Genomic DNA, 27,349 nt, shown 5'->3' with positions numbered 1-27,349 from the left:
CAAAAATGTCCCCACAGGCAGGAAAAAAAAATGCAATCAACAGAAACAGTGGCATGATAACAGATATAATGGTGTTGATACATTAAAGACCTTAAAACAGGTCATCTAAAGCTTACAAATGTACTCAAGGATATTTAAAAAAGAGAAAAACAAAACACACATGCCCAAACTCACAGGCTGGGCATGGTGGCCCAGGCCTGTAATCCCAACACTTTGGGAGGACAACGTGGGAGGATTCCTTGAGCGCAGGAGTTTGAGACCAGCCTGGGCAACATGGTGAAACCCGGTCTCTACTAAAAATACAAAAATTAGCCAGGCATGGTGGCAAGCGCCTGTGGTCCCAGGTACTTGGGAGGCCGAGGTGGGAGGATCACTTGAGCTCAAGAGGTTGAGGCTGCAGTGAGCTCTGACTGTGCCACTGCACTCCAGCCTGGGTGACAGAGTAAGACCCTGTCTCAAAAAAGAAAAACACATAGAAGATCAGGAAATAAATGAAAGATACTAAAAAAGCCAAAAGAGAACTTCTAAAGTTCAAAAAAAAAAAAAATCTGATATACAGTAGATGAGATTAACAGCAGGTTAGATTCTGCAGAATCAGATCAATGAACTTGAAGAGCCCTCACTAGGAACTACTCAAAGTGAAGCACAGAAAATGATGGGGCAAAAAAAAGAATAGATACTAAGTTAACTCTGATACAAAATCTAATATTCTAACGTAAATGTATTAAGACCACCGTCACCAGAAGAGACAGACAGAGTATTTGAAGAAATAATGGCTGAAAATCTTCCAAGCAGAACATAAACTCGGCTGGGCACGGTGGCTCACGCCTGTAAATCTCAGCACTTTGGGAGGCCGAGACGGGCGGATCACGAGGTCAGGAGATCGAGACCATCCTGGCTAACACGGTGAAACCTCGTCTCTACTAAAAATACAAAAAATTAGCCGGGCATGGTGGCGGGCGCCTGTAGTCCCAGCTACTCGGGAGGCTGAGCCAGGAGAATGGCGTGAACTCGGGAGGCAGAGATTGCAGTGAGCCAAGATCGCGCCACTGCACTCCAGCCTGGGCGACAAAGACGACACTCCATCTCAAAACCAAACAAACAAACAAAAAAACATTAACTCTAAAACCCCAAATCCAGGAAATTCAACATAACTCTGTTGTGGCTTCCTTCCTTCGTTCCTTCCTTCCTTCGTTCCTTCCTTCCTTCCTTGTTCAACACAACTCTGTTGTGGCTTCCTTCCCTCTTTTTTTTTTTTTTTTTTGGAGTCTTGCTCTTGTCTCCCAGGCTAGAGTGCAATGGCACCATCTCTGCTCACTGCAACCTCTGCCTCCCGGGTTCAAGTGATTCTCCTGCCTCAGCCTCCCAAGTAGCTGGGATTACAGGCGCCCACCTGGCTAATTTTGTATTTTTAGTAGAGACAGGGTTTCACCATGTTGGTCAGGCTGGTCTTGAACACCTGACCTCATGTGATCTGCCCGCCTCCGCCTCCCAAAATGCTGAGATTACAGGCATGAGCTACCGGACCCGGCTGTCGTGGCTTTCTTTACAGAAAAATCTCCAAGGAGAACATAAACTCTAAAACCACAAATAAGAGAAATTCAACACAACCCAGTTGTGGCTTTCTTTACAGAAAAAATCTTCCAAGTAGAAAGAACATAAAAGTCGAAAGCCAAAAATCCAAGAAATTCTTTATAGAAAAAAAACACAACAGGGCAAACAAACCAAATCATTGCAAACCAGTGCTAAAAAAATCATAAAAGCAGCCAGAGACCAAAGATCCACCACCCACAGAGAAGCAAGATGCCGTGGGAGCCTAGGCCCACAGAAACCACAGCAGGAGGGGGAGGCCGAGGCCCCTGTACACCTTCCTCACCAAGAGGATTCCGCCCTCCCTCCACTCAGAGGTGATACCAAGGACACACAGTGGTGTGGGGTGGAAACACTGAACTCAGCATGAGGTGTGTAACAATATCCCATAAAACTCCAGTGCTTCACACTGGTATTCTTTAGGCCAACACCAGCATTCTCTTGACCTTACTTTCACGGTTCCTCCTCTCCCTTCCTGCCCCTCTGTACAGTCTTGAGTTAGGTCTCGGCCCACAGACTTCCCCTCGCTGAGCTACGGTCTCCTCCTCTGTAAAGTGTGATGATTCACAATCTCTCCCGTCGCTGAGCACACCGTGCTGTTCCCTACAAAGCCGACCCTTTGTCCCTTCCCCATTATCACAGATACTTGCCGAGAGGTGGCAAGAAAGGCTCTTGCCAGACCAAAATGCAGCTGCTGTTATCAAGCAGGTCAGGCCCCAAGTGCCACAGACTCCCTTCTCCTAAATCTCATTTTCCCAAGGAACCCCAAACACCGGCATTGGCGATGAGCGGCCCCGCGCGCGTAGGGGCGCAGCCGCTAAGGAGAGGAAGGGTCCTCTCCAGCTGCGCCCGCAACCGCTCCCGCGCGCGGAACGGAACCACTGGGACGCAGCGACCACAGGGGAGTTCTTCACTGGTCGCGGGTTCAAAGCGATCTGCAATGAGCACCTTTAGGAATTCATTCGAAGGCGCAAAAGGAAAAGAAATTAAGGCAGGAACTGATCGAGGAAGGAAGGGAGGGAAAGAAAGAAAGGAAGAAAGAGAAAAAGAGAAAGAAAGAAAAAGAAAGTAAGGAAAGAAAACAAAATCAAAGTCCGAGGACGTCTCTGTGGCTTCACGTGGCTTACTCGGGAATTCCCACCTTGTCGCGCACCCTCACTGGATTCGGGAATTTACACCAAGTGGAACGCGCGCTCTGCTCCTTCGCGGCCCGGGTCGCTCCTGCCCAGCCCGGGGACCCGGCTCTTCCCCAGACTCCGGCGACTGGTGCGTCTTGCCCGGACATGCCCGGCCGCAGGCGACCCGGGCCACGCACCCCCATAGTGTCCCCCTCTCTCCCTGCCCGCTCCCGGCGCCAGGAGCGCTCTTCCCCAGCCAGGGACCGCGGCGGGGACTCACCGACAGCAGGACTGCGGCGGCTGCAACGACGAGCACAAGGGTCTTGAGGACACGGAGCCCAGGCCTGGCTCCCCGCGCCTCCCTGGGTCCTGGGCCGCGCCCTTTCCGGGCCCCCGAAGCGGCCGGGGCGCTCTGTCTCAGTTGTCCCATGGCAGGAGGGAACGCTCTTCGCCCCCCAGGCCCGTAGGTTTCAACTCTTAAAGTAGATCGGACGTCAGTCCGTGTATTTTGTGGGCACAGAGATTGCGGGGTTCGCGGGACACGTGCTGATTTCTGTGTCCAGGATGAGTTGGGGCGGCGCGGCTGTACTTTCACAGCCCCCAGGCAGGCGTCATTCGGGGCGGGGCGAATCAGAGCCAATACGCAACTGCAAATTCCGCCACAGGTTGGTGACAAAAAATAAATAAATAATAAGAGCCTTGTCAACGTAACGCTCTGCAAGCCCGTCCAAGTGGGGCGGGGAGGGGAAGGTATCGGAAAGTAACCTTCGCCCTGGCGGCTGCGCCCCGGGCTGTGGTTTGTTTCTGGGTCCTGTCTGCGCCAGGACAGGCACCGAAACTGGGGGAGAATGAGTTGAGGGAGGCGCCTGGGGAGTTGATGCCTCCCAGGGTCGCGCGCTTGGCTGTGAACAGACAGGGTCTTGCGGTTCAGAGTCCGCTTTCCAGGCGCGTCCTGATCCTCTCCCCTTCCCAGGGGCACCTGTCCTTCCTGTTCTCTTGTTTTCTCTCTTTCTTTCTTCTTTCCTTCTTTCTCATTTCTTTCCTTCCTTCTTTCTTCCTTCTCTTTCTTTCTTTCATTCTTTCTTTTCTTTCTTTCTTCTTTTTCTTTCTCTTTTTCTTTTCCTTCCTTCCTGCTTTCTCTTTCCTTCCTTCCTTTCTTTCTTTTTTTTCTTTCTTTCCTTTCCTTTTCTTTCCTCTCTTTTCTTTCCTCTCTTTCTTTCTTTTTCTTTTCTTTCTTTTGTGTGGTTTATTTTTTGAGACAGTCTCTCTGTGGCTCAGGTTGGTGTGCCGTGGTGTGATCCCGGCTCACTGCAACCTCCGTCTCCCAGGTTCAAGCAATGCTCCCATCTCAGCCTTCTGTGTAGCTGGTACTACAGGCCTGCACCACCACACCTGGCTAATTTTTGTAGTTTTAGTAGGCATGGTGGTTCACTATGTTGGCCAAAAGACCATTGAACTAAGGCAGGAGACCACCCCTCATATTGTCTTATGCCCAATTTCTGCCTCCAAAGAAAGAAGAAGTAAAAACTAAAAGGCAGAAATGAAATCCATAGGCAGACAGCCCAGCACCATGCCCTGGTCCTGGTAGTTAAAGATGGACCCCTGACCTAAGTGGTTACGTTATCTATAGATTCCAGACATTGTATGGAAAAGCATTGTAAAAAATCCCTGTCCTGTTCTGTTCCATTCTGATTACCGGTGCGTGCAGCCCCCTAGTCACGTACCCTCTGCTTGCTCAATCAATCACAACCTTCTCACATGGACCCCCGTTAGAGTTGTGAGCCCTTAAAAGGGACAGGAATTGCCCACTTGAGGAGGTTGGCTCTTGAGACAGGAGTCTTGCCAATGCTCCCGGCCAAATAAACCCCTTCCTTCTGTAACTCGGTGTCTGATGGCTTTTGTCTGCAGCTCTTCCTGCTACAGAACCCAACTTACGCTCACACCTAGTCCACAGATGTGTCTGTGTCCCTGCACCCTTGCTACACTTAGCTTTCATTTGTCACTAGTCTAGGAAATAAAACATGATACATCACATTGTTAGGTATTTTCATTCCTTCATGGTACTAGGGATTTTCAAGGATACAGGAGTTTTTGGTACTGGGAATAGACGACCAAGGGATCCAGACAAGACAGCAGTGGAGGGCGGCAGGGAAGACTGAATTCTCAGCTGTGCACTTGGAAAACCGTGGTCAGCTGGGGCCAGTCCCTGCCACCCACCATGCCTGTGAATGGAGATAAGGTCTCTGTCCTCAGGCTGTCAGGAGGACATCAGATGAGCCTGGAGCTGAGCTCAGTTCCTGACCCCAGGTCCTGGCTCTGTCAATGCTGGGCTGGTCCAATCTCTATGCCAGGTCCTTCCACCCCATCCCTCTCTTTATCAAAACAGGAATCAAGAAGATCCAAAGGCTCAGCTTTCAGGTTGTCAGAGTACTGAAACTGGAGGCTGTGGATGGCTGGGCCCTGCCATGCTCCCAGTCCAGCTTTGTGACTCTGGTGTGGCCCCAGCTCCTTCCTGTAAAATGAGGAGATAAAAATCTTCAGCAGCTCTGTGTAAACTTCTGCAGGCTCTGTTAACAGGTCTGGGAGGACAAATTGCATCCTCAGGGCTGGTGTCAGTCACTCTGGACTCTGGGTCCCCAGGGCACATGTCCTCCACCCAGCAGAGGCTGCACCTGCTCCTACCTGCACCTCAGTACCAGCTCTCTGAGCTTGGGGCAGAAGCTTCTGAAGACTGGGGTGGAGCGCCATGTGGAGAGGCCATGGAGGAACAGAGGAGCCAGAATTCAAATGAGGACAGCAATGGCACTGCAGGATCACAGCCTGGTTTACCTGCCGCGCTTCCAGTTGTCCTTCTGGTGGGCGCCCAGCCCATGCCCCAGTTTGAAGAGTGAGCAGGAAAGGTCTCAATCCACGTGGCCACAGATGGCTGTTCACCCAGCCTCTACTGAGAGACCACGGTCCCGGTTCCGGTCCTCTGTCCTGTATCCAGGAGTGGCAGGGCAGTCAGGCTCTAGCTTCCAGGTTGGGGGTGGGGAGAGTGGGGACAGTGGGGACAGTGCCATGCCCTGAGCCTGTGCTGTTGGGCAGCTGGTGTCCTGCTCCCAGCCAAAGACTGCACATCTTCATGTAGTGGATTTTCCTAACAACCCGGGGAGATGAGGGTAGATCGTTTTCCATGTTTTACAAGGGGCAAAATGAGATTCAGGAGCAATGTCTCCAGCAATTTTGGCCTCACCTTCTGTATAATAGCAGCCATATTTGGGCCTCTGCAGGGCTAGAGTTCTCTGAGCAGCTGCTTCTCTGATCTCTGTCCTGCACTTGGCCTCGGGGAGCTCCTGTGGGTCCTCAGCAGAGTCCACAGGGCCCTCCCTGTGCTGCAGCCTGGAGCCTGTCCTTAGGCAGTGAGCTGAAGCTACCACTGCACTCACCTCATGGGCTTTTGGGGAAAATGATTCACCCAGGAAGTAGACAGTGAGCCCTTTACTCTGGGAACACCTGTGCCTGGGGTCTGCTGGCGGCAGGGAGGACAAACAAACCCCATGTGAATCCTGCTCCCCGGAGCCCACAGTGTGGAGGGAGAGGTGACACTAGGGGACATATAACTAATAGGAGGTAGCATGAGGGAGGCCTGAGAGCTCACCACCCTGGCCTCCCCCTCCTCCAGAGAGGCCGTGCTGGAGGGAGGCAGTGCAGCTGTAAGGCCATAGGATGTGGTATTGTTGGCCTGGAAGATGTGGTTTGATTACAGCCACCAATGAGGGTCATGGAGGGAAGCTAAGTTCCCCTTTAAGGGTTGGTTTGTTTGTTTGTTTGTTTGTTTGGCTGGGCCTGAGAATTAAATTGACATAAGACAGATCCACAGGAGAAAAGCACATAAATTAATATGCAAATTTTACATGGCACAGAAGATATAGTGAGAGTCAGTTACTTATATACTGAATTAGACCAAGTAACTTGTGAAGAAGCAAGTAAATATGTGGAGGCTAAAAAGATGAGTGATTCTATTCTTTTTTTTTTTTTAAATATCTGCTCCTTTAAGGAATAAAAAAGACAAGCTTACCTTTTAAAATGTATTTTATATATGTATACAATCTAAATTTATTTTTCTCTCCTTATCCCTGAATACTTTATTATTTTATTTTACTTTAAGTTCTGAAATACATGTGCAGAACATGCAAGTTTGTTACACAAGTATACATTTGCCATGGTTGTTTGCTGCACCTAACAACCCATTATCTAGGTTTTAAGCCCTGCATGCATTAGGTATTTATCCTAATGCTCTCCCTCCCTTTGCCCCTCACCCCCTGACAGGCCCCAGTGTGTGATGTTCCCCTCCCCATGTCCAAGTGTTCTTATTGTTCAACTTCTACTTATGAATGAGAACATGCAGTGTTTGGTTTTCTGTTCCTGTTTTAGTTTGCTGAGAATGATGGCTTCCAGCTTCATCCATGTCCCTGCAAAGGACATGAACTCATTCTTTTTTATTGATGCATAGTATTCCATGGTGTATATGTGCCACATTTTTTTTATCCAGTCTATTATTGAAGGGCATTTGGGTTGGTTCCAAGTCTTTGCTATTGTGAATAGTGCCACAGTAAACATACGTGTCCATGTCTCTTTATAGTAGAATGATTTATAAATCCTTTGGGCATATACCCAGTAATGGGATTGCTGGGTCAAATGGTATTTCTGGTTCTAGATCTTTGAGGAATCGTCACACTGTCTTCCACAATGGTTGAACTAATTTACACTCCCACCAGCAGTGTAAAAGTGTTCCTATTTCTCCATAGCCTCACCAGCATCTGTTGTTTCCTGACTTTTAAAATAATCATCATTTTAACTGGCGTGAAATAGTATCTCATTGTGGTTTTGATTTGCATTTCTCTAATGACCAGTGATGATGAGCTTTTTTTCATATGTTCGTTGGCCGTATAAATGTCTTCTTTTGAGAAGTGTCTGTTCATATCCTTCACCCACTTTCTGATGGTTTTATTTTTGTTGTTGTTGTAAATTTATTTAAGTTCCTTGTAGATTCTGGATATTAGACTTTTGTCAGACAGGTAGCTTGCAAAAACTTTCTCCCATTCTGTACATTGCCTGTTCACTCTGATGATAGTTTCTTTTGCTGTGCAGAAGCTCTTCAGTTTGATAAGATCCCATTTGTCAGTTTTGGCTTTTGTTGCCATTGCTTTTGGTGTTTTAGTCATGAAGTCTTTGCCCATGCCTATGTCCTGAATGGTATTGCCTAGGTTTTCTTCTAGGATTTTTATGGTTTTGGGTTTTACATTTAAGTCTTTAATCCATCTTGAGTTAATTTTTGTACAAGGTGTAAGGAAGGGGGTCCAGTTTCTGTTTTCTGCATATGGCTAGCCAGTTTTCCCAGCACCATTTATTAAATAGGGAATCCTTTTAATAGATTGTTTGTTTTTGTCAGGTTTGTCGAAGATCAGATGGTTGTAGATGTGTGGTGTTATTTCTGAGGTCTCTGTTCTGTTTCATTTGACTGTATATCTGTTTTGGTACCAGTACCATGCTGTTTTGGTTACTGTAGTCTTGTAGTATAGTTTGAAGTCAGGTGGCGTGATGCCTCCAGTTTTGTTCTTTTTGCTTAGGATTATCTTGGCTATATGGACTCCTTTTTGGTTCCATATGAAACTTAAAGTAGCTTTTTCTAACTCTGTGAAGAAAGTCACTGGCAGCTTGATGGGAATAGCATTGAATCTATAAATTACTTTGGGCAGTATGGCCATTTTCATGAAATTAATTCTTTTTATCCATAAGCATGGAATGTTTTTCCATTTGTTTGTGTCCTCTTGTATTTCCTTGGGCAGTGATTTGTAGTTATCCTTGAAGAGGTCCTTCATGTCCCTTGTAAGCTGTATTCCTAGGTATTTTATTTATTTGTAGCAGTTGTGAATAGAAGTTCACTCATGATTGGGCTCTCTGCTTGTCTATTGTTGATGTATAGGAATGCTTGTGATTTTTGCACACTGATTTTGTATCCTGAGACTTTGCTGATGTTGCTTATCAGCTGAAGGAGGTTTTGGGCTGAGACGATGTGGTTTTCTAAATATACAATCATGTCGTCCGCAAACAGAGACAATTTGACTTCCTCTCTTCCTATTTGATTACCCTTTTTTTCTTTCTCTTGCCTGATTGCCCTGGCCAGAACTTCCAATACTATGTTGAATATGAGTGGTGAGAGAGGGCATCCTTGTCTTGTCTTGTGCTGGCTTTCAAAGGGAATGCTTCTAGCTTTTGCCCATTTAGTATGATATTGGCTATGGGTTTGTCATAAATAGCTCTTATTATTTTGAGAGATGTTCCATCAGTACCTAGTTATTGAGAGTTTTTAGCATGAAGGGATGTTGAATTTTATTGAAGGCCTTTTCTGCATCTATTGAGATAATCATGAGGTTTTATCATTGGTTCTGTTTATGTGATGGATTATGTTTACTGATTTGCGTATGTTGGATCAGCCTTGCATCCCAGGGATGAAGTCAGCTTGATCTTGGTGGATAAGCTTTTCGATGTGCTTGCTGGATTCAGTTTGTCAGTATTTTATTGAGGATTTTTGCAACGATGTTCATCAGGGATATTGGCCTGAATTTTCTTTTTTTGTTGTGTCTCTGCCAGGCTTTGGTATCAGGATGATGCTGGCCTCATAAAATGAGTTAGGGAGGAGTCCCTCTTTTTCTATTGTTTGGAATAGTTTCAGAAGGAATGGTACCAGCTCCTCTTTGTACCTCTGGTAGAATTCGGCTGTGAATCCATCTGGTCCTGGGTTTTTTTTTTTTTTGTTTGGTAGGCTATTAATTGCTGCCTCAATTTCAGAACTTGTTATTGGTGTATTCAGAGATTCGACTTCTTCCTGGTTTAGATTTGGGAGGATGTAGAGGTGTTTATAGTATTCTCTGATGGTAGTTTGTATTTCTGTGGGATCAGTGGTGATATCCCTTTATCATTTTTTATTGTGTCTATTTGATTCTTCTCTCTTTTCTTATTAGTCTAGCTAGTGGTCCATTTATTTTGTTAATCTTTTCAAAAAACCAGCTCCTGGATTCATTGATTTTTTTTAAAGGGGTTTTCATGTCTCTATCTCCTTCAGTTCTGCTCTGATCTTAGTTATTTCTTGTCTTCTGCTAGCTTTTGAATTTGTTTGCTCTTGCTTCTCTAGTTCTTTTAATTGTGATGTTAGGGTGTTGATTTTAGATCTTTCTGGCTTTCTGTTGTGGGCATATAGTGCTATAAATTTCCCTCTTAACACTGATTTAGCTATGTCCCACAGATTCTGGTACATTGTGTCCTTCTTCTCATTGGTTTCAAAGAACTTCTTTATTTTTGCCTTAATTTCATTATTTACCCAGTAGTCATTCAGGAGCAGGTTGTTAAATTTCCATGTAGTTGTGCGATTTTGAGTGAGTTTCTTAATCCTGAGTTCTAATTTGATTGCACTGTGGTCTGAGAGACTATTATGATTTCCGTTCTTTTGCATTTGCTGAGGAGTGTTTTACTTCCAATTATGTGGTCAATTTTATAACACGTGCTTTATGGTGCTGAGAAGAATGTATACTCTGTTGATTTGGGGCGGAGAGTTCTATAGATGTCTGTTAGGTCCACTTGGTCCAGAGCTGAGTTCAAGTCCTGAATAGCCTTGTTAATTTTCTGTCTCGTTGATCTAATATTGACAGTGGGGTGTTAAAGTCTCCCACTATTATTGTGTGGGAGTCTAAGTCTTTTTGTAGGTCTCTAAGAACTTGTTTTATGAATCTGGGTTCTCCTATGTCAGGTGCATATATATTTAGGATAGTTAACTCTTCTTGTTGCACTGATCCTTTTACCATTATGTAATGGCCTTCTTTGTCTTTTTTGATCTTCGTTTAAAGCCTGTTTTATCAGACACTAGGATTGCAGTCCCTGTTTTTGTTTATTATTATTATTGCTTTCCATTTGCTTGGCAAATATTCCTCCATCCCTTTATTTTGAGCCTATGTGTGTCTTTGCATGTGAGATGGGTCTCCTGAATACAGCACACGAATAGGTCTTGACTTTTTATCAAATTTGCCAGTCTGTGTCTTCTAATTGGGGCATTTAGCCCATTTACATTTAAGGTTATTACTATGTGTGAATTTGATCCTGTCATCATGATGCTAGCTGGTTATTTTGCACAGTAGTTGATGCAGTTTCTTCATAGTGTCATTGGTCTTTATATTTTGGTGTGTTTTTGCAGTGGCTGCTACCAGTTTTTCCTTTCCATATTTAGTGCTTCATTAGGGGCTCTTGTAAAAAAAAAAGCCTGCTGGTGACAAAATCCCTCAGCATTTGCTTGTCTAGAAAGGATTTTATTTCTCCTTTACTTATGAAGCTTAGTTTGGCTGGATATGAAATTCTGGGTTGAAAATTATTTTCTTTAAGAATGTTAAATATTGGCCCTCACTGTCTTCTGGCTTATAGGGTTTCTGCCGAGAGATCCGCTGTTAATCTGATGGGCTTCCCTTTGTAGGTAACCTGACCTTTCTCTCTGGCTGCCCTTAATATTTTTTCCTTTGTTTCAACCTTGGAGAATCTGACAATTATGTGTCTTGGCGTTGCTCTTCTTAAGGAATATCTTAGTGGTGTTCTCTGTATTTCCTGAATTTGAATGTTGGCCTGTCTTGCTAGGTTAGGGAGGTTCTCGTGGATTATATCCTGAAGTGTGTTTTCCAACTTCGTTCCATTCTCCCTGTCACTTTCAGGTACACCAATCAATTGTAGGTTTGATATTTTCACATAGTCCCATATTTCTTGGAGGCTTTGTTTGTTCATCTTCATTCTTTTTTCTCTAATCTTGTCTTCATGCCTTATTTCATTAAGTTGATCTTCAATCTCTGATATCCTTTCTTCCACTTGATCAATTCAGCTATTGATACTTGGGTATGCTTCACAAAGTTCTTGTGCTGTGTTTTTCAGCTCCATCAGTTGATTTATGTTCCTCTCTAAACTGGTTATTCTAGTTAGCAGTTCCTGTAACCTTTCATCAAGGTTCTTAGTTTCCTTGCATTGGATTAGAACATGCTTCTTTAACTCAGAGGAGTTTTTTATTACACACCTTCTGAAGCCTACTTCTGTCAATTTATCAATCTCATTCTCCATCCAGTTTTGTGCCCTTGCTAGAGGGGGGTTGTGATCATTTGGGGAAGGAGAGGGATTCTGGTTTTTGGAATTTTCAGCATTTTTGCACTGGTTTTTCCTCATCTTCATGGATTTATCTACCTTTGATCTTTGAGGTTGATGACCTTTCGATGGGGTTTTAGTGTGGGGGTCTTTTATGTTGGTGTTGATGTTGTTGCTTTCTATTAGTTTTTCTTCTAACAGTCAGGCCCCTCTTCTGTATGTCTGCTGCAGTCTGCTGGAGGTCCGCTTCAGCCTGTATTCACCTGGATATCATTAGTGGTGGCTGCAGAACAGCAAAGATTGCTGCCTACTCTTTACTCTGGAAGCTTTGTCCCAGAGGGGCACTGGCCTGATGCCAGCAGGCGCTCTCCTGTTTGAGGTTGACCCGTGGTGCCTGGAACCCCTGTTGGGGGATTTCTCCCAGTCAGGAGGCACAGGGGTCAGGGACCCACTTGAGGAGGTAGTCTGTCCCTTAGCAGAGCTGGTGTGCTGTGGTGGGAGAAACCCTCTTGTCAGGATCACTTGCTCTCTTCAGAGCCGGCAGGCAGGAAGGATTAAATTCGATGAAGCTGCGCCCACAGCCGCCCCTTCCCCCAGGTGCTCTGTCCCAGGAAGACAGGAGTTTTGTCTGTAAACTCCTGACTAGGGCTGTTGCCTTTCCTTCAGAGATGCCCTGCCTAGTGAGGAGGAATCTAAAGAAGCAGTCTGGCCACAGCTGCTTTGCCATGCCCACCCCAGACCTCCCAGACTCCTTAGCACTGTCATGGGAAAACTGCCTACTAAAACCTCAGTAATGGTAGACGTCCCTCCCCCAGCCAAGCTCGATCCTCCCAGGTCGACTTCAGACTGCCATACTAGGAGCGAAAATTTCAAGCCAGTGGGATCTTAGCTTGCTGGGCTCTATGGGAGGGGGACCTGATGAGCGAGACCACTTGGCTCCCTGGCTTCAGCTCCCTTTCCAGGGGCAGTAAACAGATTCTGTCTCCCTTGGGTTCCAGGCACCACGGGTAAGAAAAAATACTCCTGCAGCTAGTTCAGTGTCTGCCCAAACAGTTTTGTGCTTGAAACCCAGGGCCCTGGTGGTGTAGACACAAGAGAATCTCCTCATCTGCAGGTTGCAAAAACCGTGAAAAACGTAGTAACCTGGCCGGGTAGCACAGTCCCTCGGGGATTCCCTTGGCTCGGGGAGGGAGGTCCCTGGCTCCTTGCACTTCCCGGGTGAAGTGACACCCCACCCTGCTTCTGCTTACCCTCCGTGGGTTGGACCCACTGCCTAACCAGTCCCAATAAGATGAACTGGGTACCTCAGTTGGAAATGCAGAAATCACCTGCCTTCTGCATCGGTCTCGCTGGGAGCTGCAAACGGGAGCTGTTCCTATTGGGCTATTTTGGCCCCTCCCTCCAAGCCGATACTCTCAAGAGTGGTTCTATTCTAACAAGGTCTGTGCCGTACTCTCTTGGCCTCTACTTCTCATCCTTAAAAACAAAGAGTTTGTCTGATGTATCCCAGGGGACTTTCATGTCCTGCTTTTAGAAAACACAAAAAAGGTCAAAAGGATCTTCTTGCACATGCTGTTTTTCACTTGATCTTAGCCAAAAGGCCAAGAAGCGATGCCCCTGCTGTTTTTCAATAGCCTTTAATTCATAATAGTCAATTGGCCACAGTGGGCAGGGTGCAATGGCTCACACCTGTAGTCCTGCCAAGGCGGGCAGCTCACTTGAGCCCAGGAGTTCAAGACCAGCCTGGGAAACATAGCAAAACCCATCTCTACAAACAACAACAAAACTCACAGAAAATTAGCCTGGTGTGGTGGCATGCGCCTGTAGTCCCAGCTCTTTGGGAGGCTGATGTGGGAGGATCACCTGAGCCTGGGAAGTCGAGGCTGTAGTAAACCGTGTTCACACCACTGCACTCCAGCCTGGGAGACAGAGTGAGACCCTGGCTCAAAAAAAATTCTTTTAGTAATGATTATGCTATTCAGAGTGTGCACTGAAATACAGCACATCCCATAAGTCAGGCTCTATTCAGACCCCTTCATACAAATTCACACATCTAATTCTGACAGCAACCTGACTGTGCCAGAACTATGATTAAGTTGGTTCTCTTGTGTGAGACACGGATCAACTCAGTAACTTGCTGAAGGTCACACAGCTATTCTCAGGGCGGGGGATGGCTGGCAGGAGGGGGGTCACTGGGGGATGGGTGAGCCAATCTCAGGGGAGCAGCACCCACTGCCTGACTGGCTTCTGCTGCCTTTCCCAGGGGAGAATTTGGTGCTCAGCTCTTTCTGGGTCACTGCTGGGAGGTCTCCAAGAGCTCATTTAATGACACTTGCTGTTTTAAATGAAGTTTCTCTCTTCACGTTTAGAAAGGAAGGGAAGTGACTTCCCCGGACTCCTGCATCTCTTTAATGGCTGGCCCTGGTCTTATACAGGGACAAAAAGAAATCTATAAACCTCAGAAGTAGATCCCAGGCCACAGAAAGACTGAGAGAACAAGTCTGAGTTGATGTCTGGTCTTCTGAATGACTGCTCAGGTCAGGGTCAACTAGCAGCTTTAAGGGTGTGTGTGCCCTGCAGAGGAAAGAGGAGCCTGCTTGGCTTGAGGGAGGGTGAGGGCCACACTGGGCTGTGGAACCACCTACCTATTGCATCATCAGTGGGGGATGTGCATAACCAGGAAACCCCCGGCTGATGACTCATCTGGAGAGAAGCCTGGAACTGCAGAGCCTTGCAGGAGAGGACCTAAGGAAGCCTCCACCCTCCTCCCTTCTCATTCTCCTTCTCTCCCCACCATGCCTCTGGCATGCTGCTCTCTCTCTCTCTCTCTCTCTCACACACACACACACACACACACCAGGAAAAAGTTCAAGTCTGACACAATTCTATGGACGGACAAAGTCACACATCTCTGGCCACACACCCGTTCTCTCTCAATCAGAGGCCGCATCCTGCACAGCCTTGTCCCCACCTCACTTGTTTTTACTCCCCTCCCCCATTACTTTGACTTCCTATTTGTCTGGGATTCTGTCTGTGTGGACTTTCCCCACTATGTCCATTACTGTCCCTGCCACCGATGGCATTTGTCACCTCTGCCTGAGCAGCCCCTCCAGACTCTTCACAAGTTCATGGACTTTGGGGTTGGTGATGACTGTGCCTCAGCTCCCGTGAATGGAAACTGTGCTAAGGAAAGGAAGGGCTGTGCTGTGTTCCTGATACTCCGTGGCTCCTTGCATATGTGGTCACCAGGTGCCTACATGCCTTCCATGAGTGAATGAATGGGTAATGTGGATTCTAGGAAGCTGCACTAATGCAAATGTTGTGTCCTCAGCCTGCTCATAAAGTGTGTTAAACGTGAGAGGTGGGGAGTGTGGCAGGCAGGCCGAGGACAGAACACAGGATCTGAATAGAGTGCAGAGGATCCAGAGGATCCAGAGTCACCAGGACCATTGTCAAGTTTTCACCTGAGACATCACCCACCAGATCAACACTTCAGAGATCATTGTTTGCCCAGTGCAGAGTGGATTAGGTGGGTGACCTCAGACGTGGCCTGGGCAGCATTTAGGATGGGTCCTAGTGGTTAGGGTGAGGGTCAGGTTGCATTATCATGAAGAAGGCAAGTGGTAGCTGAGGCGGATCTGAGGGAAATGATGATGATGATACAGGCCGGTGATGCAATGGGTTTGGTAAGAAGAGGAAGGAGGTTCAGGGTGGAATTCTGGTTTTTCTGATCTGAGATTTGGCTGAGGTCATTACCAAATAAGGAGTAAAAGGGCATAAAGTGGCTTTAAGAATTAGGAATGTGAATATGATTTTGGAGACGCTATGGACACTTCATTGCTAGTAGACCCGCAGGACACAAAATGCTTCAGGCCGAAAAGACCTGACACCAAATGGAAACCTCGATGTGAAGGAAGAAAGGAAGGTCACCAGAAATATAAAGTGGGGGAAAACGTAAAGGATTATTACTTCTTCTTAGTTTCTTGAAAAATATATACTATCAATGATGATGATATTGCTGTGAGGTTCATAAAGTATGCAGTTAAGGCTTAGGAATAGTGGGTGGTGATGAATGGACCTATCTTGTTGCAAGTCTCTTAAGCTTTCCATTAATATCACACAATTAATTCAGCAACACAACTCAGCCATGAAAAGGAATGCAGTACTGCTGCACATGGCCACAGGGATGGATTTCAAAATGATCATGTCATGTGAAGGAATCCAAGCAGAATGCATACCATCTGATTCTACTTCTTATTAAAATGTAGCTAATCTCTTGTGACAAAAAGCAGATGAATTGTTGCTGGGGACATAGGAGCAAAGCAGAAGAGAGGATTACATTGAAGAATGAAGACATTCTGGGGGTGGCAGACATGTCATCATCTTATTGTGGTGATAGTTTCATAGTGTATACTTACATCTCTACCAAACTACACATTTTAAAAATGTGCACTTTGTTTTATATCCATTATACCTCAATAAATTCATTTTTTAAAAAACTTTAAATAGAATATAAACACTTGAGTGTATACTGCATTCCCTATAGCACTTGCACATAGATCAGGAAATATGTACACACTAAAAGTCAGTATCTGGTCAGGTGCAGTAGCTCATGCCTGTAATCCCAGCACTTTGGAAGGCTGAGGTGGGTGGATCACGAGGTCAAGAGATGGAGACTATCCTGGCCAACATGGTAAAACCCCGTCTCTACTAAAAAATACAAAAAATTAGCTGGGTGTGGTGGCACAAGCCTGTAGTCCCAGATACTTGGGAGGCTGAGGCAGAAGAATCGCTTGAACCCTGGAGGTGGAGGTTGCAGTAAGCCAAGATCGCGCCACTGCACTCCAGCCTGGTAATGGAGCAAGACTTCGTCTCAAAAACAAAAAAAAAAAAAAAAAGAAAAGAAAAAAGAAAAAAAAAAAGGCAGTATCCAATTAAAATGGAATCCTAAAAGGTAATTAACATTAAAATGTACAGGGGAAAAAGGAGCAAAAAAATTAGACTAGACAATCATTGCTTAAATGGTAAACTTATACATCTATTTCAACTGTATCAATTATTGCACTAACTGTAAGTCCACTGACCACTACAGTTCAAAGGTAGAAATGGTTGGAAGGGCTGAGAAAGCAACCAGATCTTGTCTATAAGAGATGGGACTTAAAAAGGAAGACACAGATGCTGTCTGTTGAAAGTAAATGGATGGGAAAAGATATGTCATGCAAATCCTAAGGCCAAGAAAACTGTTGTGGCTATCTCAGTATCAGACATAGCTGATTTTGTTAGCAGTGGACGAGATCCGAGTTAACCTATGCTGATGATGGCGAATTCGGACGGGTACACAGCAACTTCAGCTCTTCGCCTCCTGGTAAGAAAGAATTTGAGTAAGGGTTATAAGGCAGAAGGAGAGATGGAGGCAAGTTTTAGAGCAGTCGTGAGTTTATTAAAAAGCTTTAGAACAGAAAGGAAAGGGAAGGGAAGGGAAGGGAAGGGAAGGGAAGGGAAGGGAAGGAAAAAGGGAAGGAAAAAGGGAAGGAAAAAGGGAAGGAAAAAGGAAAGGAAAGGAAAATACAACTTGGAAGATGGCCAAGCAGGTGACTTGAGAAGCCAAATGAGCAGCCTGACCTTGTGACTTGGGGATTTATACGTTGGCATACTTCCAGGATCTTGCCTTGCTTCTCCCCTGTCCTGAAATCTTGTTGGGAAGCTGCTGATCAGTTTCAGGTGCTTTCTATCTATTAGGAGCCTGCCTTTCCCTGGCATCAGCTGTAACCAGTTACTTCTTTAGAGAAACAGTTAAAAACCACCTAACCATCACCTGATGTTCGTTCAACCCTCCTAGTGTAAGAAGCAGGGGGAGCCCTGTCCTGCCCTGCTCATTCCTGACTAGCTATGTAGGGTAACAATTGTAGGACGTAGAATATTATGGGAGATCAAAAACAACCTTTGCAGTTAAAAAGGTTAATTCATCAGGGAGTATAATAATAATCACAAATTGTATATGCCTAGTAATATAGCTTCAAAACACTTGAAGCAAAAATGGAATGAAAATGAGATTAAATCAGCTCTTTCTCTGCAATTGATAGAACAATGAGATGAAAACACTAGCAAAGTGGCAAGCGACCTGCACACTGTCAACCACCTTGATTTAATTGACATTTATTTATTTATTTATTTATTAGTAGAGACGGGGTTTCAGTGTGTTAGCCAGGATGGTCTCGATCTCCTGACTTCGTGATCCACCCGCCTCAGCCTCCCACAGTGCTGGGATTACAGGCATGAGCCACCGTGCCCGGCCACCAATTTAATTGACATTTAACGAGCAGGAATGGAACATCCACTGAAGACTCATTCTTTTCAACTGTGGTTCTTTTGCCAAGATGGACCACATTCTGAGCTATAAAACATGTCTAAAGAAATTTAAAAGGAGTGAAATCATATACGATATGATTTTTAAGCTTAATGAAACTAAACTGGAAATTAGTAACAATATCCATAGAGAAATCCAAAATTTGGATATTGAACAACACAATTCTAAAATATCTGTGGTTCAACAAAGAAATCAAAAGGGAAGTTTAAATATTTCAAAATAAATAATGACTATAACACATCACAACTGGTGGGAAGTGGCTAACAGTGCTCAGGGTGAAACGTGCGTCTTTCAATATTTCTATTAAGGAATTGTAGGTTGGGAGATGGGGAGTTACTACTGAAGGGTAAGAAGTTACTTTTTGGGGTGATGAAAATATTCTAAAATTGATTATAGTGATGATTGCATAGTTACGAGTGTATTTAAAAAATATGGAAATGTAGCTTTAAATGGGTGAATTATATGAATAATTATAACTATTAATTATGTGAATTGTTCCTCACTAAAGCTGTCAAAAAAAGAAAAAACATGAAATGTATGACCCGAATATCCACATTAATGAATCATAAAATATAAAGTGAATTTAAACCAATCAAAGTAACAAGCAGGAATGTAAGTTAAGGAAGTAGAATACAAACCACAAAAATAATTGACAATGTGGACTTGGTGTGGTGGCTTACCCCTGTAATCCCAGCACTTTGAGAGGCCCAGGCAGGCAGAACACTTGAGCTTAGGAGGTAGATCAGTCTGGCAACATGGCGAAACACCATCTCTATAAAACGTACAAAAATTAGCCGGGCATTGTAACACACATCTCTCTGTGGTCCCTACCACTTGCGGGACTGAGGTGGGAGGATCGCTAGAGCCCTGGAGGCAGAGGTGGTAGTGAGCAGAGATCATGCCACTGCACTCCAACCTGGATTACAGAAGGAGACCCTGTCTCAAAAAAAAAAAAGAAAGAAAGAAAGAAAGAAATTGACAAAATGAAAAACTGTTCTGAAAGGATCAAAAAACCTAATAAACCCCTCGTTAGATGAGAGGGAGTAAGAGCGTGAGAGCAGAGAAAGAAGACGCAGACATTGCCTGAACCTAGAGGGACCCCAGCCGGGAAAAAGGAGGGTTTAAGGGCCACACAGTAGCTTCACTGCCACCAACTACTGGACAGGCTTTGATGTGGAAGAAGGCTATATTTTGTCTTATTTAGATCTAGGCAGTTGAACTGGGCCCAACATAAGCCGCTTTCATTGTAACCATTTTGGTTTTGCTTAAATTAATTTGCTACTTTAAAACACTCCCAACTTAAAGAAAAGTTACAAAAAGTATACAAGACAACCAGCCGAAAAATAGCTGTTGAAATGATGGACTCTATTACTGAATTCTTCAGTGTGTACTTTCTACAAACAAGGAAATTAGCATCAACACTTTACCACTATCTAATATGCAGACTCTATTCCGATTCTCCAGTTGCCTTCCAGTTGTCATTTACAACATGGAGATCATAGCCAGGATCCCTGAATTGCTGTTTCATCTTTTTCTGTCACTCTTTGATATTTAGTGGGACATGAACACTTTGATATTTAGTGGGAACAGCTTGTCAAGGTCGTTTGAAAAGCAGAAATTAATTACTTAATGTTTGATGCACATCCTAACTTTCTTTGAGGTTATATATATTATAACCCTCATTTGTAAAAATGTGTATGTTTATATGTGTGTCTGTGTGTGTTTGTGTGTGTGAGAGAGACAGAATTCACACATTGGTCAAATACTTGGTCAAACTAAATATATTAGATAGCATTTCTGCCTGAAAGGCTCATATGTGTTTTTTTTAGTTATTCTTATAAAATATTTTCTTGCCAACCACAGTGGCATGTACCTGTTATCCAAGTTATTTGGGAGACTGAGGCAGGAGGATCACTTCAGGCCAGGAATTCGAGCCTATAGCGGGATATGATCACATCTGTAAATAGCCACTGCATTCCAGCCAGGGCAACATAGCAAGACTCTGTATCAAAAAACCAAAATAACTTCTTGTTCACATTTTCTGGGGTAAAGCTATTTTATGTTATAATATGAGAAAAGGATACAGAGGTATTTTTCTTTATAGAAAATAGCTGCTATAACAGGCCAAGGGACAAACATGGATGCAAAAGAATGAAAGTTTGGAGCTGGAAAAAAGTCCAAGCTCTGATGGGTTTTCTTGCCTGGGGTGAAGGGAACGGAGCCTGGGAGAGGTGAGATCTGGAAGCCACTCATGCCCATCTCTGCCTTGTCCTCACAGGTCCAAGTTGACTCTGCCACCTTCCCCTGGCAGGACGAAGTTCTCTAGCAGACAGTGGCCCCACAGCAACAGAGGCGCAGCTTCGAGGAGGATGAGTGTCCAACAGGTGCACTCTTATTTTTAAAAATCAATTTATTTTTAATTGACAGATAAACATAATTGACAGATAAACATTATATATATTCATAGTGTACACCATGATGTGTTTACATTTTTATACATTGTAGAATGCCTAAATCAAGCTAATTCACATATTTATCATGTATTTGTGGTAAGAACACTTAAAATCTGCTCAGCAATTTTCAGCTGTACGGATACACAGCCCTGGGATAAGCCTTCTTCGCCCTCCTCATCCATGGGTTCTGCATCCATAGTTGCAACCAACACTGATCAAAAATATGTGGATACTTTCCACCTTTTTCTTCCTTTCCTGTACCTGTACCACGTGTTTTTTAAATCACAAGAAGTTAAAAGAAAGGAAACAAACAAAAAATGTCAACAATTACTACACAGTGCTGAATCACTTTGCACGTTTGTTTTTTAATTTGCAGAGATCCCGTCTTGCTATGCTGCCCAGGCTGGTCTCAAACTCCTGGCCTCAAGTGATCCTCCCACCTTGGCCTCTCAAAGTGGTGGAATTACAGGCATAAGCCACTGCACTCATCCAAATTGCATGTTTTTTGAAGGTGGTAAATGCAGAGTCACACATCTACTATACTATAGAAAGGCACTCAGTCATCGTGGGAGTTCCCTAACACTTTCTCCAGTCCCCAGCCCTTTTAAATTCAGGTAAATACAACAGATAATTTCTTGTGAATCTTTGCAGAAATTTTTATGCATATGCCATCTATATTCACACATGAATATGTACTTTTTATTGACATTACAGGGATTATATTATATATAATACACAGCCAAAGGAAACTTTTTTTTTCATGTTTGTTTTTTCCTTTTTCAACTTTTCTTTTAGATTAGAGGGCATATGTGCAGGTTTGTTACCTGGGCATATAGTTTGGGGTATGAATGATTCCATCACCCAGGTAGTGAGCATAGTACCCAACAATTAGCTTTTCAACCCTTCCTCCACTCCCTTCCTACCCCTTGTAGTAGTTTCTAGTGTCTATTGTTGCCATCTTTATGTTCATGAGTACACAGTCTTTAGTTCCTTCTTATAAGTGAGAACATACAGTATTTGGTTTTGCATTCTTGCATTAATTGGCTTATGATAATGGCCTCCAACTCCATCCATGTAGCTGTCAATGATATGATTTCATTTTTTATGGCTGCATAGTATTCCATGGTGCGTGTGTGTGTGTGTGTGTGTGTGTGTGTGATATATATATATATATCTCACATTTTCTTTATACAGTCCACTGTTGATGGACACTTAGATTGATCCCACGTCATTGTTGTTGTGAATAGTGGTGTCTTTTTGGCAGAATTATTTGTTTTATTCTCTATATATACCCAGTAGTGGGTTTGCTCAGTTAAATAGTAGTTGTATTTAAATTCTTTGAGTAATCTCCAAATTCCTTTCCACAGTGGCTGAACTAATTTACATTCCCACCAAAAATATAGGCCAGGCACGGTGGCTCACGCCTATAATCCCAACACTTTGAGAAGCTGAGATGGGTGGATCACAAGGTCAGGAGTTCGAGACCAGCCTGGCCAATATGGTGAAACCCTGTCTGTACTAAAAATACAAAGAAAAATTAGCTGGGCGTGGTGGCGCACACCTGTAATCCTAGATACTGGGGGGGCTGAGGCAGGATAACTGCTTGAACCTGGGAGGCAGAGGTTGCAGTGAGCCGAGATCATGCCACTGCACTCCAGCCTGGGTGACAGAACAAGACACTGTCTCAAAAAAAAAAAAAAAAGTATATAAATTTTCCCTTTTCTCCATAGCCTGGCTAACATCTGTTGTTTACTGGTTTTCTAATAATCACCATTTTGACTAATGTGAGATACATTTCTCTGATCCATGCTGATGAGCATTTTTTCACATGTTTGCTGGCCACTTGTATGTCTTCTTTTGAGATGTGCCTGTTCATGTCTTTTGCCCATTTTTAATGGGGTTATTTGTTTTTTGCTTATTCAATTAAGTTGCATATAGCTCCTGAATATTAGACCTTTCTCAGATGCATAGCTTACAAATATTTTCTCTCATTGTTGTCTGTTTACTCTGTTGATAGTTTCTTTTGGCTGATAGTTTCTTTTGCTGTGCAGAAGCTCTCTAGTTTAATTAGGTCCTGCTTGTCAATTTTTGTTTTTGTTGCATTGCTTTTGGGGACTTAGTCATAAATTCCTTGCCATGGATGATGTCCAGAAGGGTATTTCCTAGGTTTTCTTCGAGGGTTCTTATAGTTTGAGGTCTTACATCTAAATCTTTAATCCACCTTGAGTTAATTTGTGTATATGGTGAAAGTTGGGGGTCTAGTTTTCATTCTTCTGCATATGGCTAGCCAGTTATCTTAGCACCATTTATTGAATAAGGAGTCCTTTCCTCATTGATTATTTTAGTCCACATTGTCAAAAATTAGATGGCTGTAGTTGTGTTACTTTAATTCAGGGTTCTCTATTCTGTTCCATTGTACCAGTATCATGTTGTTTTGGTTACGGTAGCCTTAGAGTATAGCTTGAAGTCAGATAACATGATGCCTCTAGCTTTGTTCATTTTGCCTAGGATTACTTTGGCGATTCAAGCTCTTTTGTGGTCACATATGAATTTAAGAATAATTTTTCCAATTCTGCGAAAAATGACATTGGTAGTTTGATAGGAATAGTGTTGAATCTGTAGATTGCTTTGAGCAGTATGCCCATTTTAATGATATTATTTTTTCCAATCCATGGGTGTGGAATGTTGTTCCATTTGTTCATGTTATCTATGATATTTATTTATTCATTTATTTATTTAAGATGGAGTCTTGCTCTGTCGCCCAGGCTGGAGTGCACTGGCACAATCTTAGCTCACTGCAATCTCCTCCTGCCAGGTTCAAGCGATTCTCCTGCCTCAGCCTCCCGAGTAGCTGGGACTTCAGGCATGCCCCTCCGTGCCCGACTAATTTCTTTTCGTATTTTTAGTAGAGATGGGGTTTTACCATGTTAGCCAGCATGGCCTCAATCTCCTGACCTAGTGATCTGCCCACCTCGGCCTTCCAAAGTGCTGGGATTACAGGTGTAAGCCATTGACACCCGGCCCCATCTATGATTTTTTTTTTTAGCAGTGTTTTGTAATTCTGCTTGTAGAGATCTTTCACCTCCTTGGTTAGAGGTATTCCTGGTGCGGGGGGGCGGGGGGGTGTGTGTGTGTCTATTGTAAATGGGATTGTGTTCTTGACTTGTTTCTCAGGCTGAATGTTATTGGTGTATAGATATGCTAACGATTTTTACACATTGATTTTGTATCCTGAAATTTTGCTGAAGTTGTTGTCAGTTCCAGAAGCCTTTTTGTGGAGTCTTTAGGGTTTTCAGGGTATAGAATTATATTGTCCATTAAGATAGATCTTTGACTTCTTCGTTTCATATCTGGATGCCTTTTATTTCTTTCTCTTGCCTAGGTGCTCTGGCTAGGACTTCCAGAACTATGTTGAATGGCAGTGGTTAGAGTGAGCATCCTTGTCTTGTTCCAGTTCTCAAGGGGAATGCTTCCAACTTTTGCCCATTCAGTATGATTTTGGCTATGGATCTGTCATAGATGGCTCTTATTATTTTAAGGCATGTTCCAATGGGAACTTTCTAATGTGTTTTAATATCCAAGAGAGCAAACACCTCTTCTGTACTTTTTCAAACTTTATCATTTTACCCAGATAAAGCTTATAATTATAAGATTTCTTCCATTCTCCCCTTCTAAAGAAAATCAGTGGCATTTTTATCAATTTATCTTAAAATTAAAAATTAATCTAGAAATACTTAATATCTTATCAATATTCAGTATTTCCTTATCCAGTTTGAAGTCAAGTATTTTATTATAACTGAGTTGTGATATGTGCTCCTCTTCAGATAAATTTATTCCTATTTCTTCTCATGGCTGTTTGGTATTTTTGTAATCGTTATGAGTTACATAGCCTTGTAATTCTATTTGCTAATTTATTGCATCTCCTATGTTTTTAACATTCCTTCAGATATACTTTTATATTTCAATATCATAGTTTCATTCTTAGGGTTGTTTGTTTGTTTGTTTGTTTGTTTTTGACAGAGTTTGGCTCTGTCGCCCAGGCTGGAGTGCGGTGGTGCGATCTTGGCTCACTGCAACCTCCGCCTCCCGAGTTCAAGTGATTCTCCTGCCTCAGCCTCCCGAGTAGCTGGGACTAATTTTAGTAGAGACGGGGTTTCACCATGTTAGCCAGGATGGTCTCAATCTCCTGATCTTGTGATCCACCTGCCTCGGCCTCCCAAAGTGCTGGGATTACAGGCATGAGCCACTGCGCCCAGCCAGTCCCATTCTTAGGGTTTTTAAGTGACATTAAATATAATGATTATTGTGTCTGCCCCCTTCCAAGAATCTTGCCTCATTTTTGTTTTCCATCTTGTTGCACGGGCCAGAAATTTCAGAACCATGTTCAGCTGTGCTTAGGGAAGGCAGGTGTTTGGGTCCTGATCTGATTTCCGGGGAAGGCCTCTAACGTGCCACCCTTAGGAATGATGCTCACTTTTGGTTTCATATAGAAAGAAATTCACATCATCAAGAATGCAGCCTCCTATTCTAAAGGGGTTTCAAAAATTCAGAATTGGTGTTTAATTTTACTAAATATCTTTTCAGCCTCCATAGAGACTGATGTTTTATTTCCTTATTTAGACTATTGATATGGTATAGTATTGATGATCAAAGAACTTTTGCAATCTTGGAATAAATCCTTTTGTTAGATTTTTTCTGGGTGCTCTCATACATAGTCCTCTGTTGAGACTTCTGTTGGTAAAAGTTCTGTAATGAAGTGATCCTCTTCTGTGAGGGTGGGTGGAAATTGATGAGATGGGGAAGAAGGGGACTTTCTGGGGTGTGGCAACGTGCTATGTCTTGATCATAGGATGATTACACAGGTGTATACAGTAGTCAAAGCTGGACAGAACACTTATGAAGTGAGCATTTACTACCTGTCATGTATGTCTCAATGAGTCACCAGCACACAGAGCCCAAGAGCTATGCAGGACCAGAGGTTTGTCTCCATCTCCATGGAGACCCGAGAGGGGAAGCTCTGCAGGTCTCTTGCTGGCTGGTGGTCGGGGTCAGTACTGGACCGCAGGACTCCTGACTCTGACCAGAGCATTCCTCACTGTGTGTTACAGGAACAGGCAGAAGCTGAAGGGTGTCAGAGGAGGAGGCTGCTGGTTCCAGTGAATGGTGCTGACCCCACTGAGAGTAAGTGTTTTGTGCCTAGAGATGCAGAAGGAATGGAGGCAATAGGGATGATGTCCTAACTGCTGCCCCCATAGCTGAGAGGGCTCTTCTGGAGCATTCCCTGCTGGAAGTAGGGGGTCCTATGCCAATCCTGTGCTGATTGTCTCTGGAGCATCAAGACCCTGAATTCCTCTCTTCTTCTTCAGTCAACACCTTGCTGGAGGCCTCACACACTGAAAGACATGCAAAGGAAATAATTCAGGACCAACTGGTGGTCTCCAAAAAGTTCTTCTATGAAGAAGGTGATGCAGGCTCTGCTGCATCCTGCGTGTGAAAGAATCTCTTCAGGAAACTAGAGCTTCCTTCGTTTACCTTTTCTCCTACAAAGAGAAGCAGCCTGGAAGAAACAGTCTACTACTTGACCCATGCCTCAATTAACTCTACCATCCAATATGGTGCAGCTTACCAAAGGTCCTAGAACTTTGTCAATGCACTTGGAGTAATTTTTACGAAATATTCTGTGTGATAATCAAACTGTGGAAATTTATATAAGATGTTGGTGGCATAGAGTTATATGATTGTGTATTAAGGGTGGTTTTAGGATGTCATTTTTTTCAGTTCATCCTGAGAGAAGTCCTTTTTATGAGAGAAGTCATCATGAGAAAAAAGCTTTCTTATATTGTAAGTCCCATCTATACTGGTATGTGCATTTAATGACATTTAACTACAGATGGTGTAATACCACAGTGGTTTGACTTAGAGTTTTTTAACTTTATAACTGGTTTATCTGGGTATTACATGCGTTTTAAATGTGGCTCTTTCAACTTACGATGAGATTATCAAGACATAGCCCCATGCTAAGTCATGAGCATGTGGACTTACGATGGTTCAATTTAGATTTTTCGGCTTTAAGACAGGATTATTGGGGCTTACCTCCATCTTAAGTAGAGAAACATCTGTATTGCCTAAAACTATATGTTGTACATCTTTCTGTTTTCCTATTTTTGTGCACGTTGATGTAAGCATGGAAAAATTTTAGGAAATGCATTTGTTAGGCTGTTTACATGGGCTGCCTGTGAAAATCAGCAGTCAAAAATGACTAGCGATGAGGGGAGAAATCCTCCCTCTGTGGGAGGCACTGACTGTGTTCCAGTTCTCCCTCCTACTCCCTCAGAGTGGACCAGGGTTTGATGGCTGGCAACTTTTCAAGGGGCCGGTCTGTCTTAGTTGATGATTTTAGAGGTATATAGAGGTATTTATTTACAAATAAACAATATTTAGAAATAAATAATTATTTATATTTATTTATAAATAAATACTTATTTATAAGTAGACGTTTACATATGCCCAGGATTTTGAAGAGCATGGTATCTTTGGGAAGCCATGTGTCTGGTTTGTCCTGCTGGGACCGTCATGGAACTGCATCTTCCTACGTGTCCACAGCAGATGAGGACAGTGAGAATTATGCTAGATCTGAGACTGTGAAGAGCTTCTCTTTCAAGCGCCAT

At 43.6% G+C, this 27,349-nt stretch overlaps 1 protein-coding gene and 1 long non-coding RNA gene across 4 annotated transcripts in view; one reads left to right on the top strand and one right to left on the bottom strand.

Annotated features, from left to right (window-relative positions):
* Window positions 1-3,299, bottom strand: part of LOC105482067 (TNF receptor superfamily member 10b) — a 53,334-nt gene extending 50,035 nt beyond the window's left edge. For both annotated transcript variants that reach the window (XM_011741940.3, XM_011741941.3), the window contains exon 1: window positions 2,989-3,299. In XM_011741940.3, the coding sequence (XP_011740242.2) occupies window positions 2,989-3,138 (150 nt within the window). In that variant the 5' untranslated portion in view covers window positions 3,139-3,299. The remainder of the gene's footprint in view (window positions 1-2,988) is intronic.
* LOC105482068 (uncharacterized) overlaps window positions 1-27,084 on the top strand; it is a 45,171-nt gene extending 18,087 nt beyond the window's left edge. The window contains exons 3-6 of one of the 2 annotated variants that reach the window (XR_011607156.1): window positions 20,507-20,612; window positions 21,058-21,295; window positions 25,790-25,862; window positions 26,048-27,084. This is a non-coding gene — a long non-coding RNA (uncharacterized lncRNA). Of the gene's footprint in view, window positions 1-20,506; window positions 20,613-21,057; window positions 21,296-25,789 lie in introns of both variants that reach the window. The other variant, XR_987373.2, reaches the window with a different exon arrangement.
* Window positions 27,085-27,349: the final 265 nt, after the last annotated feature.

The sequence above is a fragment of the Macaca nemestrina genome, chromosome 8, assembly GCF_043159975.1.
Source record: "Macaca nemestrina isolate mMacNem1 chromosome 8, mMacNem.hap1, whole genome shotgun sequence".
Classification (NCBI taxonomy): domain Eukaryota; kingdom Metazoa; phylum Chordata; class Mammalia; order Primates; family Cercopithecidae; genus Macaca; species Macaca nemestrina.
This window is presented reverse-complemented; position numbering and strand designations above follow the sequence as displayed.